This window comes from Sorex araneus, chromosome 9 (genome assembly GCF_027595985.1).
Source record: "Sorex araneus isolate mSorAra2 chromosome 9, mSorAra2.pri, whole genome shotgun sequence".
Classification (NCBI taxonomy): Eukaryota; Metazoa; Chordata; class Mammalia; order Eulipotyphla; family Soricidae; genus Sorex; species Sorex araneus.
The window spans coordinates 19,700,933-19,715,864 of NC_073310.1; the positions used below are offsets into that span (position 1 = coordinate 19,700,933).

At 42.8% G+C, this 14,932-nt stretch overlaps 2 gene segments (V, D, J or C); both read left to right on the top strand.

Annotated features, from left to right (window-relative positions):
* Nucleotides 1–480: 480 nt before the first annotated feature.
* Nucleotides 481–10,240, top strand: LOC101550217 (immunoglobulin lambda variable 5-39-like). The segment is given in 3 exon segments: nt 481–542; nt 665–1,015; nt 10,086–10,240. Coding segments are annotated over 3 exon segments (552 nt in total).
* A 3,869-nt stretch (nt 10,241–14,109) lies between these two features.
* On the top strand, nt 14,110–14,725 carry LOC129407026 (probable non-functional immunoglobulin lambda variable 5-48). The segment is given in 2 exon segments: nt 14,110–14,175; nt 14,295–14,725. Coding segments are annotated over 2 exon segments (477 nt in total).
* The last annotated feature ends 207 nt before the right edge of the window (nt 14,726–14,932 follow it).

Here is a 14,932-nt window from a genome sequence, read left to right on the forward strand (position 1 = left end):
ATTTTTGCCATATTGAATATGCCACGGGTAGCTTGCCAGGCTCTGCCGTGTGGGCGAGATACTCTCAGTAGCTTGCCAAGTTCTCCAAGAAGGGCGGAAGAATCGAACCTGGGTCGGCCATGTGCAAGGAAAATGCCCTACCTCTGTGCTATCACTCCAGCCCAAAATAACTTAAGAAATCTTTAATATACCCTGTATCATATTTACCCTGTAAATATACCCAAAAAACTAAAGAAAGAAAGGAAGAAAGAAATGAAGAAAGAAAGAATGAAAGGAAGAAAGAAAGAAAGAAAGAAAGAGAGAGAGAAAGAGAGAGAGGCAGAAAAAAAGACAAAGAGGCGCAGATGTCAGGTGGTCCTCAGAGTGATGCAGAGGTCTCCAACATGGGCAACAAATTTGCATGAACAGTCCCTCCTCCTTGATGGCCCTGATAGAGATAAGAGATGCCCATGCCAGCCCAGTCTCAGCTCAGGGTCTCAGAGGGTCTGTGTGCAGGATGGCCTGGATTCCTGCCCTCCTTATGCTCCTCTGTCACTGTACAGGTAGGGTTGTGACATAGAGATGCAGAGTAATCTCATATTCAGTGTCCAGATCTCTGGCTCTGAGTCTCAAGTTAGATCAACCCTGGTCTTTGTCTAGCACCATCACGTGTCTCTGTTTGCAGGTTCCCTCTCCCAGCCTGTATTGACTCAGCCACCATCCGTCTCTGCATCTCCTGGAACAACTGCCAGAGTCACCTGCACCCTGAGCAGTGGCCTCAATGTTGGTGGTAACAGGATCTTCTGGTACCAGCAAAAGGAAAGCAGCCGTCCCCGGTATCTCCTGAACTACTACTCAGAATCAGACAAGGGCCAGGGTTCCGGCGTTCCCAATCGCTTTTCTGGTTCCAAAGATACCTCAGCCAATGCAGGGATTCTGCTCATCTCTGGGGTGCAAGCTGAGGATGAGGCTGACTATTACTGTGCTATATGGTACAGCAATGCTTATCCTCACAGTGATTCAGAGTCATGGGGAAGTGAGACAAAAACCTGTCCACTGCTCTGCTCTGCATGCAAAGGATGTCTTGCAGTTATCTTCCCTCTTCCAGCACTGGTGTAGGCCCACACCCTCGCTCAGGTTGAGTCCCACAACTTTCTTAGTCCTGCTCTAGAATGTTTAGAGTTGACCTTTCTATTCAGCAGAGATCTTGTCCCAACACTATTACCGAGAGATCCCAGATCTGTGCTTCCATTCCATCTTTGAGTCCTCACCTGAGAACAGGAGGTCAAGATATTGTCAAATATGAATATAGTCATGTGAACTCACTGCAAAAGGTAGCTTGGGTCATTGTCACCCCTTAGCCTGTTCTAAACACGCTGTGCATCTGCTCTTTGCTTCCCAGGTTCTCAGCTGTGAGATGTCCCCTTAGTCTGCAGATGCAAATATTCAGTGCAATGTTTCCCATCAGATATCACTGTGTCTCACAAGTCACCATTACACCTCCATTTGCTAAACTGGTATTTTAGCCTAGAAGTAAAACAAGTCACTCAAAGTTTCTAGTCTAATAACGGGCGAGCCAACCTCTAGATTCATGTTGAATGGATAGCCAAATCAACAGCTAAATCTGTACCTAGTTTCCTTTTTACAAATACACCATAAATGACAATAAAACATATATGGCTATATATCACTAAGTGTTCATCATGTTCCTTGGAGCATTATAGACCTTACATTCTGTGCACACACTCTTTGCTTCTCTAATGTGGAAAGCTCTTCTTTACCCCAGCCTACCTTGGAGTTAAATTCAGTGCTGATACCACTCCCATTCCTTCAATGTACCTTGTTCACTTTATGATATTCCACAAAATAAGTCACATTGTTTTGACCCATCAGTACAGTTAGGAAGTCTAAAATGCGAAGTGAGATTAAAATGCAGTGTCGGGAAGCTTGGCTATGATCTGGAACTCTGAGGATGTGGCTTGGGTAGAGGAGTGACACATCTTGTGTCCACTAGGAGGCGGTGCTGTGTTGTCTTGACTCCCAGGCGGCTATTCTGTGAGTTCTCCCCTTGGCCAGTAGATGTCACCCTGGCTCGTTGGGGAGAAATTCTTCCCCCTGATCTATTCTCTCTCTTTACTCAGCTGGAGTCTATGCCAATTTTAAGGAAGTGTTTGCATGGCTTCCAGAAAGGGGAAGGTTTGCATAAAAACCTCCCAACCTGTGCATTAGGAGGCCCTATAAAGGCCTTGAGGACACAGTGTGCTGTCAAGCATCCCCATGTTCTCTGTTAAGTTTCAGCAGCTTTTTCTCCTCAGTCAGTCCCATAGATTAATCTGAGACTTATTCCAGATTAATGGAGAATCACAACAAGCACAGGAACACTGTTCTGGTCTGCACAGAGAAGCCCCCCTTCCCCAGCACTACTGTGCTCAAACACCTGCTCAAACTGAGCCCCTGGACACCCTCTGTCCTGGTCCAGAAGTTTTAGGGCCTGACCTTTGCAGTCTTCAAAGACTTGCCAAAACATCTGTTTTGGCTCCAGGTCTGCACTAACATAAAGATTGCATCTGGGGAGGTCGGTCAGCATACGAATTGTCTAATTCGTATGGTGTGAATAAATCAAATCAAGTCATGATATAACGACCAGGTGGCCTGTGTCATTGTCACCACTCAGCCTCTTCTAGACATGCTGGGCACCTGCATTTGACTCCCAGGTGCTCAGCTCTGAACTTTCCCCTTACCATGCAGACGTACATACTCAGTGTAAAATCTCCCCATTAATCATCACTGGCTCCTGTGAGGCACCGTTACACCTGCAATTAGCCAAACTGGAGACTTAGCTTAGAGAAGTCAGAGAAATCACTCAGACTTACTAGTCCAGTAACTGGAAAGCCATTCCCTAGATTTATGTTGAACTGATACCCAAACTAACAGTTAACCTGTAACTAGTTTCTTTCTAAAAATCTGTAATAAATGATAGCCAATGTAGTTCAACATATATTAGAAGTTATGCATGCTCCATCTGGTTAAGTGTTCATAATATTTCTTGTTGCATCATAGATCATACATAATCTGCACATTATCTTTGTTTCTGAAAGTTCTTCTTTACGCCAGCTTACATTGTATTTTAATTCAGTGCGGATTCCACTTCTTTCCTTTAATGCAGCTCATTCACCTTATGATAATCCACAGAATAACTCACATTGTCATGGTCAATTTGTACAGTCAGGAAGTATAAAATGCAAAGTGAGATTAAGTGCAGTGCAAAGAATCTTGGTTATGATCTCGAAAACTCAGGGATGTGAATTGGTTTAAGTGAAGCTCTGGATAGCACTGGCCCAGTTGTGAAATTTCTCCTGTATCCACCAGGAGGCGGTGTTGTGTGGTCTTGAATCTCTTGCCCAGCAGAATCCACCTTGCCCTGCTGGGGGGAAATCCTTTCCTCTGATCTAATCTCTCTTTACTCAGCTTGAGTCTAGGCCAGTTCTAAGGAGGGGCTTGCAAGGTTTCCAGGAAGGGGAAGGTTTGCATGAAAACCTCCCGACCTGTGGATTAGGAGACTCTATGAAGTGCTGGAGGACACAGTGTTTCTGGCAACCCCTGGACACAGTGTGGGGGTGTCTTCAACACTGCCTGAATTCTGCTGCTCCTCACCTTCCTGGCCTCCTGCCCAGGTAGTGCCTGCAGGGAATTTTTCAGGGCAGAGTTGGGGGTAGCAATCAGATGACAACCTCTTCTTCCTCTCTGGGAACTGGGTCTTTCTCTTTCATGGATCTCTCTCTTCTTTCCTTTCAGGGAATTGGGCCCAGTTTGTGCTAGGTTTGATCCCTTCCTCGTCGGGGTCTCCAGGGGAGAAGATAGATCACTATCTCTTGTACCCGTATCAGTGGAAACTTTGGATCTTACTATGTGCACTGGTACCAGCAGCGTCCTGGGAGTGCCCCCACAAACGTGATCTATAAAGACAATAACAGACCCTCTGGGGTTCCCGATAGGTTTTCTGGGTCCATCGAGAGTGCCTCCAATGCTGCCCACCTGACCATCTCTGGCCAGATTTAGAGTTTAGAGGACAGGGTGCTTTCCTTGCATGTAGCTGACCCAGAATGAAATACAACAATTTTCACACACTTAACTCTTTTTATGGTGGGAAGATGCTCACTGGTGGGGTGGGTGTTTGAATATTATCTGACATGAACTATTTTGAACTACTTTATGAAAATAGAATGTGTAAAAATGGAAAAAAAAAGAACACATGCCTTCCATGGTAAAATCCTGTGTTTTATCCCTGAAAAAAAAAAAAAAACAGACAGGGAAACAGAAACAAAAAAACACAGCAGAACTCCACCTTTCTACCTCCTTATCTTACCCTTTTCATCAACTACTGCAGCATCATCTAAGCAATTCAGAGAATTAAATACTTGGCTTAAAGTTATTCAGGGGACACAGAAAAAGGAAGCAATTCAGCTAAGTGTGGGTAACATGAGGAAATATGTAGATATCAAAGGATTTATATTTCTCTAAGAGGTCTCCAATGGCTTGATTCCATTGTACAAAAATTAAGCACATGCAACTATATGAATTTAAAAAGCTTTTTATGGCAAAGCTAAAATAAAATGACATACAACTGAATGTAAGATATATTCATACATAATATGCAGATAATGGACTAACAGGTAAAATCTTTAAAGCATTCACCTCTAAACTGTCTATCTGGCCCTATAAATCACTTTCAACTATTTCAAGTATATAACCTGTCCTTTAAATTTTAAAACAGTTAACAGTTTAAGCCACTCACCAAACTAGTGAAAAAAAAACCAGTTTTTTTTCTCCCCATCATAAAATGGGGAGAAGAGATAGACACATTCAGAAAGAAGTCATAGGGATGACCAATAATCATGTGAATTAAGTGCCTGTTTTCCCTTATTTAGGGAAACACAATAAAATGACAATGACGTATTACCTCACAGCTGTGAGAATATATATGTGTATTTACAGACATATGTATATATTTCTGGAAAAAACAGCTGTTGTTGTGATGTTGGAAATAGGAATTCTCATTCATGGTTTCTGAAATGTTGGCTGGGTCCAGTTTCTATGGAAAACATTTGGGATTTTCTCTTATAACTTTGAAATGTATCAAACAAGCAATTTTAGCTGCCATTTGAGTCAACTTGTTAGCATCTACCTCCCCCCTCCCAAAATGTTAATTCTCTATCTCCAAGACACAAAAACATCCATTTGAAAGGACAGATGAATACTATTGTTCACTGCAGCACTTAGTACAAGAGCTAGGATATGGAATTAACCCAGATGTTCAATGACAAACGAATAAATAATAAAGTTGTGATATACATACGCAATGGCAGTTGCAATTAATGATGAAGTCATACAATTCCCTGAAACACATATATACATGGAGGATGTAATATTAAGTGAATTAAATCAGAAGAAGGAGGCCATATGCCGAATGACCCCACTTATCTTTGGTATGTAGAAGAACACGGAGAGCAAGTTATGAAAGTGGAGCAGACCCTTGGTCCTAGATTATAGCAATGAAAAAGTCGAACAATAAGAGAAATGGAGAGGTCTAAAAGTAGGGAAAATGGGCAGAAGAGAACAGGGGCAGGGGCAGTTTCCTTGGAAACATTGAGTATGTACAGGTATTGTCTACATACACATCTAAGACCAGGGAGCAACGTTGTAAGCATGGGGTCCAATGTACAAAAAATGAATCATAAAAATGTGCTTGTTAAGGAGGTAGGCTGAGTTGAGGGCAGGGAATCTGGGGACACTAGTGGAGGGACGTTGACACAGGTGGTGGGATTTGTGTTGGAACATTGGATACCTAAGGACCTTACAAAGATTTCTAACAAAAGTACAAATGAAAATGTCACATGATCAAGCAGGCTGCTAAACTGAAAGGACAGTTGCACTCCTATGTTCACAGCAACATGTTCACAAGAGCCATAGCATAGAATCAGTGGAAAAATATGCCTGTTGATAGAACAGTAGACTAATGGACCGAACACAGTACAGTGGAGAAGTTTTCTTGAGACTTCCAGGAATAGTTTTTTATCATAGAGCCAAGAATAAGCTTTGAGCACAGCCAGGTGTGGTATAAACACGCTTCCTCTCCACAAATCTTAGACTTAGAAGCTATGGCATGTATGAATATATATGTAATATATTCAACAATATACATGCATGTATATACATATGTGGAACACTGTTATTAAAATTGATGTAATTTTGCTTTTGGGATAACTTGCTTTGATTAAGCTAAATAAGATGAAGAAGTGAAAAATAATTACTATAGAGTTTCATTGGTATTTGGAACCTGGATTATTGAAGCAAGTAAAGTGGTAAAATAGTTAGCAAAATATGACAAAATTGAGTTCTAGATGCATAGAAAACTGTGTTGGTTAGCAGAAAGAAGGAAAATGGAATATTAAAAGAACTTTTTGTGTGAGGGAGTGATGAGAATTATACTCACAAAGAGAATTCTTTTTTTTTTTCTTTTTGGATCACACCTGGCAATACACAGGGGTTACTCCTGGCCCTGCACTTGGGAGTCATCCCTGGTGGTGCTCAGAGACCATATGGGATACTGGGAATCGAACCCGAGTAGGCTGCATGCAAGGCAAACACCATACTGCTGTACTATTGCTCCAGCCCTGAAAATTCTTATATGCACCATGAGAGTGCAAAACCAAGGACAAATCAATAAAAAAATAATTTGCAGAACAAATGTCAAGCCAAAAGCACCCACTCCTGGGAGCTGGGCTCTGTGCTCACTGAGGGGATGCATCAGCTGTGACCCCATCAGCTGGGCTCTGTACTCACTGAGGAGATGCATCAGCTGTGACCCCATCAGCTGGGCTCTGTTCTCACTGAGGAGATGCATCAGCTGTGACAGCCTGCCCTGAGCAGAGCAAGTGTGTGCTTCTCAGCAGGTGTTTACTCCCTGGGCTTTCCCTAAGAGTGAAACAAATCTCTATCTTCCTGAGTCTGGGTGTGAGCTGAGCTCTAGCACTAGGACTCAGGGAAGATCTGGAAAGTCACTGGGTGGAAATTCATTTGCCTGGTAAGTGTATGATTGGGAAGAGAGTAGAGTGAAAGGGAGGCTGGGTCAGACCAGCCCTACTATGGGATCAAGGCCTCTGTGCATCATGGGCTAGACCCCTGGTCTGGCTTCTCTCTCACTGTATAGATGGATCAGGTGTTGTTGTGGTGATAGAGAAGACCCTCCAGCTTGATTTAGCCCATAACTCTGATTCAAGAAATAATACCTATCCCATGACCTACCTTTTTGCATGTTTCCTCTCCCAGCCTGTGCTGGCTTAGCTGCCCACCCTCTTTCCATCTCAGTACCTCTAGGGGATCAACTCATTTGTACCATAAGCAGTGACTTTTGTATTGGTGGCAACTGCATGAACTGGTACCAACAAAAACCAGAGACCCTTCTCTGGTATCTCCTGTATTACAACATGATTTCAAAAAGCACCAGGTCCCAGGTTATCCCAGTTGGTTCGCTGGATTCAATGATGCCCTGACAATGTGGGGCTTCTGTTCATCTCTGGCTGAAGCCTAAGTAGAAGGCTGAGTATGTCTGTATGGGTGGACATAGTTGAGTCTATCATAGGGACACAGAAAGATGAGTCATGGTAGGAAAACCTTGTTCACTCAGCCTTGTTTTCTGAAAACTCAACGTTTAAACAAACTGCTACAATTATATCTAAATTTCTGGAAACAACCATTTTTGGAAGAGCTGTGGTGATAAAGGAACTATCATTCACTCCTGGTGGGAATATCATCTGGTTCAGTCTCTGTATAAACTAATATGGAGATCTATCAAAGAGTAGGAATAGATCTACCATATTATCTACTCTTACCACTTTTTGGCATCTACTTGAAAAAACAGAAACATTAATCATAAAGGATATATGCACACCCGTGTTTATTGTCACTCTTAGTGCAATAGCCAAGTTGTGAAAGCAACCTACATTCCAAATGTTGAATAAATAGATCAAGAAATTGTGGGACCTATACAAAATGGACTACGATGCAGTTCTAATGAAGACCAAAATCATGCAATTTGCAGCATGAAAGACATAGATGGTACTAGAGGATATCATGCTGAGTGAAGTCAAATAGAATGAGGTAGACACAGAATACTCTCTGTCTCATCTGTAAAACATAAAGATACTCAGCAAAGTAGCAGCAAAGGTTCAAAGGCAATATAACGGGACAGCAATTGATTTGGTAGTAATGAAATTGGGTTGAAGGAGATGGATGATATTGTTCCTGGTGTAGGGAAAGTGTGATGTTTGTGATGATTGTGGTGTTGAATTATGCATATGTTAAACTGTTATTAACAGCATTGTGAAAAACAGAATCTCAGTAAAAATAAATACAGTCAACTAATACTAAATGCTTCAATCAAAGACATAGTTTTCAGTCTACATGAAAATCGACACACCTAAAAGCTAGTATAACAACGTGTGAGCCTCCCAGTTCATGCCAAAAGAACAACTACAGTAAAAGGGAAGGAAAAGGGAAAACAGTCTTCCAATGTAAACACATTGTTGTTCCTTGGTGAGTCTAACTCCTCCTGAATTGCCAGGTACCAAAGCAGGGATCTGGGCTTGGCCACACATCTTCTCTGGACAGCTGCTGACTCTTTTGCGTCGTGTCCCTGCTTGACCTCATAGCCCCAGCTCTCCCTCCAACTCAGCTTTCACCAAATGTAGGCCCAGGGGCAGATGGGGCAGGGGTTGATTTGCATAAAGGGCTCCTTTCTGCTCTGCCCTCAGGGGAAGATAAGAGGGACTTTGTGCAGTTGTCTCCCTTGTGAGCTCCAGATCCGAGTCCAGGGTGTCTCTGCAATGATCTGGCCTCCTGTCCTGCTTCTCTCTCTCTCTTTTTTAAATTTATTTATTAGTGAGTCACAGTGAGGGTACAGTTACAGATTTATACATTTTCGTGCTCATGTTTCCCTCATACAAAGTTCGAGAACCCATCCCTTCACCAGTGCCCATTCTCCACCACAAATAAACCCAGCATCCTTCCCATCCCCCCAACCCCTTCTCCCCTCAGCCCTGCTGCTGCCACTGTGGCAGGGTATTCCCTTTTGTTCTCTCTCTCTAATTAGGTGTTGTGGTTTGCAATAAAGGTGTTGAGTGGCCATTGTGGTCAGTCTCTAGTCTACATTCAGCACGCTTCACCCTTCCCCCACGTGGCCTCCAACCACATTTTACTTGGTGTTCCCTTCTCTATCTGAGCTGCCTTTTTCCTAGAATGTGAGGCCAGCTTCCAAGCCATGGAGTCAACCTCCTGGTACTTATTTCTACTATTCTTGGGTGTTAGTCTCCTACTCTGTTATTCTATATTCCACAGATGAGTGCAATCTTTCTATGTCTGTCTCTCTCTTTCTGACTCATTTCACTTAGCATGACACTTTCCATGCCGATCCACTTATATGCAAAGTTCATGACCTCCTTTTTTCTAACATCTGCATAGTATTCCATTGTGTAGATGTACCAAAGTTTCTTCAACCAGTCATCTGTTCTAGGGCACTCGGGTTTTTTCCAGATTCTGGCTATTGTAAACAGTGCCCGATGAACATATAAGTGCAGATGTCATTTCCACTATACTTTTTTGTTTCTCCTGGATATATTCCCAGCAGTGGTATTGCTGGGTCAAATGGGAGCTCAATTTCTAATTTTTTGAGAATAGTGCATATTGTTTTCCAAAAGGGCTGAACCAGTTGGCATTCCCACCAGCAGTGTAGAAGGGGCCCTTTCTCCCCACATCCTCTCCAACAGTGGTTGCTTTTGTTCTTTTGGATGTGTGCTAGTCTCTGTGGTGTGAGGTGGTATCTCATGGTTATTTTGATCTGCATCTCCCTGATGATTAGTGACGTAGAGTCCTGCTTCTCTTTCTGCTAGCTCAGTACCCAGGTGACTGACACGCCAACCTGGGGAAATTATTATGCAGGAGACCATGATCTGGGTTGAGGAACAGGGGTGGTGGGGAAATGCTTTGTTTTGAGAAAAGGCTGTGGCTAGTAACTGTCTCACCTCTGTGTTTTCATTGCTCCATTCCAGGCTCCTGGGCACAGACTGGACTGACGCAGGAGATATCAGTGTCAGGGTCTGTGGAACAGACAGTCACACTCACCTGCACTGGAAACAGCAACAATGTTGGTTACTATGGTGTAGGCTGGTACCAGCAGATTCTTGGTGCTGCCCCAAAGCTGTGATGCTTAAAAATACTTGACCTACAGGAATTCCAGATCGGTTCACTGGTTCAAAAACTGAATACAAGGCCTCTCTGACCATCTCAGGCGTGCATTCTGAGGATGAGGCTGATTATTACTATTCTTCACGTGACAAAACCACCAGAAATAACACAGTGCTTCAGACTCAAGGGGAAATGCGACAAAACCCAGCCCTGCTCTTAGTGATGTCCCTATGTCAGCTTGTGTCAAACAGGAAGCAGAGCTGTGGAGACTGCACTGTCTGAGTGTGACTCTGAGCACAGACCCACTGAACGGGGTCAATGATGGCTCCTTGTTCTGAGACTGGGTGTGTTTAATAGCTATGCTGGATGTAAACTCTCATTAATCATGTATAAGCACACTTACAATGCTCAGTTCAAATGTGCTTCATGAAGTGACAGAGTTGCATAGTCAACACCAAAATCAGATTTTCATCATTCTGGAAAGAAATTTCAACCCTACCAAGGATTCTTCTCATTCTACCCCACCCTACTCACTCCAAGGAAATCACTAATTGATGTTCAAACCTTATGCATTTTACTGTTTTAAATATTTTACATAGATAGGCTCTGAAAAATTGTGATACGTGGCACCTCCTTTATTTTATTTACATTTTTATTCCATAATATTTCTAGGCCCATGCATGAGGTGACATGGGACAATATTTTATTCTGCTACTGAATCCACACTGTTTTACAATCTGCAAAAGTTTCAGGTCTTTGGCTTCATACCTCCTTTCAGTATTGAGTGTATATATCTGCCACCTCACATCTAGTTTCCATCCAGCTCCATTTAATCAGCTACTTTCACTGTGTACCACCCCCCTACTCTTTCCCCTCAGCTAAACTCAAGCTGTCTCAAAATCTATTTACTCTTATGTTGGTTTGTCCCCTATTTTGGATTCTAGTGCACATTTGGGCAAATTGATATAGTATTTGTCTTTTCCAACTGATATGTTGGAAAAAATTCATGTTTTTTTCTGAATCATATTCCACTATATGTACATACCATATATTTCTTATTTGTTCAACTGAACATGCTCAGTTAGGTTATTTGATAATCTATTTGTTCTTATGCAAAGGGCTGCTAGAAACATTGATTTACTAGTTTTTCTTAGTTTAAATGTAAGTTTTCATCCCAGGGGAAGAGTGGTCAAGTCATTTGATAATATTCTAGATGATCACGGGTGGTCACATGTGTAGTTTGAGAAATTGCACCGGTTACTTCTCTATTTCAGTGTATGAGGTTTCCAATTATTCTGTACTTATACTAGCAGTTGCTAATATCTCTCACTGTTGTTTCACTCCCTTCACATCTCCCCCATACTCAGTTTGGGAGAGCTGTCTCCCATGCAGCAATGGCCTGCATTATAAGAAAGAAACTTTCCTTTCTATTTATGTGATTGGATCCAGAATAGCCAATCCAGAAATCCAAGCCTTTCTGGATTGGATCCAGAAAGCAGTCTGGCCACTGTTGTCTGCGACACTGGGGTCAGCACCATTTTCCAGCAGAATAATTGCACAAGCCTTTTGCAGGCATTGCGACTTGTGTCAGTATCAATCCACAAAGAATGATCTCAGAGCCTGACGTTCTCACTCAAACATCTGACATTTTATTGGTCGATTACTTATTTATTAATTGGTTTGTTTTGGGGTAACAAACCCCAAAAGTCAGCGATGCTTAGGGATTACTCCTGGTTCTGCATTCAGGAATTGTTCCTAGCAGTGCTTGTGGGACCTATGAAATGTTCGGCTCAACTGGGTGCTAGGCACATGCCCTACTCACTATACTATCTCTCTGCTCCCTAACAAATATATGGCATTTTAGGTTTTGCTTTCCTTCCTGATTTTTGCTTCACCTTTTCCCTCATTGATATGAAAATACAGGGAACAATACTGTAAACATGGGACTCATACCATAATAATCAATCTCAAAAATGTGCTTGTAAAGGAGGGAGGCTGGGTGGGGGAAAGGGAACCTGGGGACTTTGGTCCAGGGAAATCAATCCCAAAATCAATCATTTTGGGATGGTGTTGCAAAATGTTATACTTAAACATGTAGTCTGGAAACAACTGCAAATCATCATGCTTAAATTAAAAATTGCATTAAAAATTAATTCAAATATATATGCCATATATGTTCATTATTGCATGACTACAGTAGCCAGAATACGGAAACATTCAAAATGTCCAACAATAGAAGAATGGATAACACAAGAATGGATAACAAAATTGTGGTATAGGGCTGGATCTCTAGTACAGTGGGTAGGGCACTTGACCTGCATTCGATAGACCTGTGTTCAGTCTGTTGTGCCCATATGGTACCCCGAACTCCACCAGGAATGATTGCTGAGTTCACATCCAGGAATAAGCTCTGAGCACTATCAGATGCGGCACACACAAAAAAGACAAAGTAAAAGAACAAAAAAGAAGCTTTCATGACCCAAGGCTGGAGGACAAATAGAGGACAATCTCACTCCTCTGTGGAATAAAAAGAAACAAATCAAGGAGTCCTTGTAATACTGTATGAAAATCATATTTTCTCATCTACGATGCCTACAAATCACGGTGATTTTATGTTTTTTGATAACCATGGATTTTTGTGTTCTGACTATGAGAGGCTGCTCTGACATTTATCTAATGAGGGTAAAATTTGACAATGGGCAGCAGGGGGCGCTATGGATCTTCAATAGGGTTTATAGAGAGGGCCCCTCTCTGTAAACAATCCTCCCCAACAAGCCACACCCAACACCCTGGGCTCTGCCTGGTGCTTGTGTGGCAGATGGAGAACTCAGCAGCTGCGCTGCCTCTGGCTGGGCAGAATCTCCTGCTAGGTCACTGTTAAAATCCAGCAGTTGTTTCCCCGTTAGTCAGTGCCATGGGTATATCCGAGACTCATCATCAAAACCTCTGACCAGGAGCATCTGGGACTTCTCTAGAGAAGTACATATACATGGTGATCCCTCATATGAGGTATTATAAAGTCTATCATATATAACATATACAGCACTGTAAAAAGACAACAAAAAACAAAGCAACAGAAACTGAGAACTAGTCATTATCAGGAAGCACATCACTGTTGGGGAGATGGGTGATAGGACAGGTGTTGGGAGAGACACTGGGGCATGATGGAGGGAAGCTCACACTCTGCTGGAGGTGCAGTGCTGGAATGTGCTTTTGCCTGGGAACACTCCCATTGTTAATAGTTTAAATCAGAGTGCCTAAAATAATTTAAGAAATTTAAAATACACTCAAAAAGGGAAAGAAAGGGAGAGAAAGAAAGAAAGAAAGAAAGAAAGAAAGAGAGAGAGAGAGAGAAAGAAAGAAAGAAAGAAAGAAAGAAAGAAAGAAAGAAAGAAAGAAAGAAAGAAAGAAAGGAAGGAAGGAAGGAAGGAAGGAAGGAAGAAAGAAAGAAAGAAAGAAAGAAAGAAAGAAAGAAAGAAAGAAAGAAAGAGAGGGAGGGAGGAAGGAGGAAAGGAAGGAAGGAAGGAAGGAAGGAAGGAAGGAAGGGAGAAGAAAGAGAAAGGGAAAAAGAAAGGGAAAGAAAAGAAAGAAGGAAGAAAGGAAGGAAGGAAGAGAGAAGAAAGAGAAAGGGAAAAGAGAGAGAAAGAAAAGAAAGAAGGAAGAAAGAGAGGAAGGAATGAAGAAAGAAAGGAAGGAAGGAAGGAACGAACAATAAACAAACAAAGAAGGAAAGAAAAGAAAGACAGACAAGTACAGATCTCAGCTGGTCCTCAGGGTGATGCAGAGACCTCCAATATGCGCAACAAATTTGCATAGACAGTCCCTCCTCCTCAAAGGCTCTGATGGAGATAAGAGATGCCTGTGGCAGCCCAGTCTCAGCTCAGGGTCTCAGAGGGTCTGTGTGCAGGATGGCCTGGATTCCTGTCCTCCTTATGCTCCTCTGTCACTGTACAGGTAGGATGTGCCACAGAGATCCAGATAAATTTATATTCCGTGTTCAGATCTCTGGCTCTGAGTCTTAAGGAGCTCAAACCTGGTCTCTGTCTAGCACCTGCATGTGTCTCTGTTTGCAGGTTCCCTCTCTCAGCCTGTACTGACTCAGCCATCATCCCTCTCTGCATCTCCTGGAACAACTGCCAGAGTCACCTGCACGCTGAGCAGTGGCTTCAGTGTTGGTGGTTACTGGATCAGGTGGTACCAGCAGAAGGAAAGCAGCCGTCCCCGGTATCTCCTGAAGTACTACTCAGAATCAGACAAGGGCCAGGGTTCTGGCGTTCCCAACCGCTTCTCTGGATCCAAAGATACTTCAGCCAATGCAGGGATTCTGCTCATCTCTGGGGTGCAAGCTGAGGATGAGGCTGACTATTACTGTGCTACATACCATGGTAACTCAAAATCTTTCACAGTGATCCAGACTCATGGGGAAGTGAGACAAAAACCTGCCCACAGCTCTGCTCTGTACACAAGTTATGTCCAGGATGTTTCTCCCCTCCCCCAGCAGTAGTGTGGGTTCACAGAGCTCCCAGTCTGAGCCCTCCAGACTACCTCACTCCTGGGTCAGATTCAGGACACAACCACACCCAGTCAGCAAAGATGCTGGCCCCACAGACCCTGATGACCTCAGGTCCATGCTCCCATATTCATTCATCCATTTTTGGTTCCTCACGTGTGAACTGGAAGTCAGGACACTATCTGATTTGTGGATGTGGAA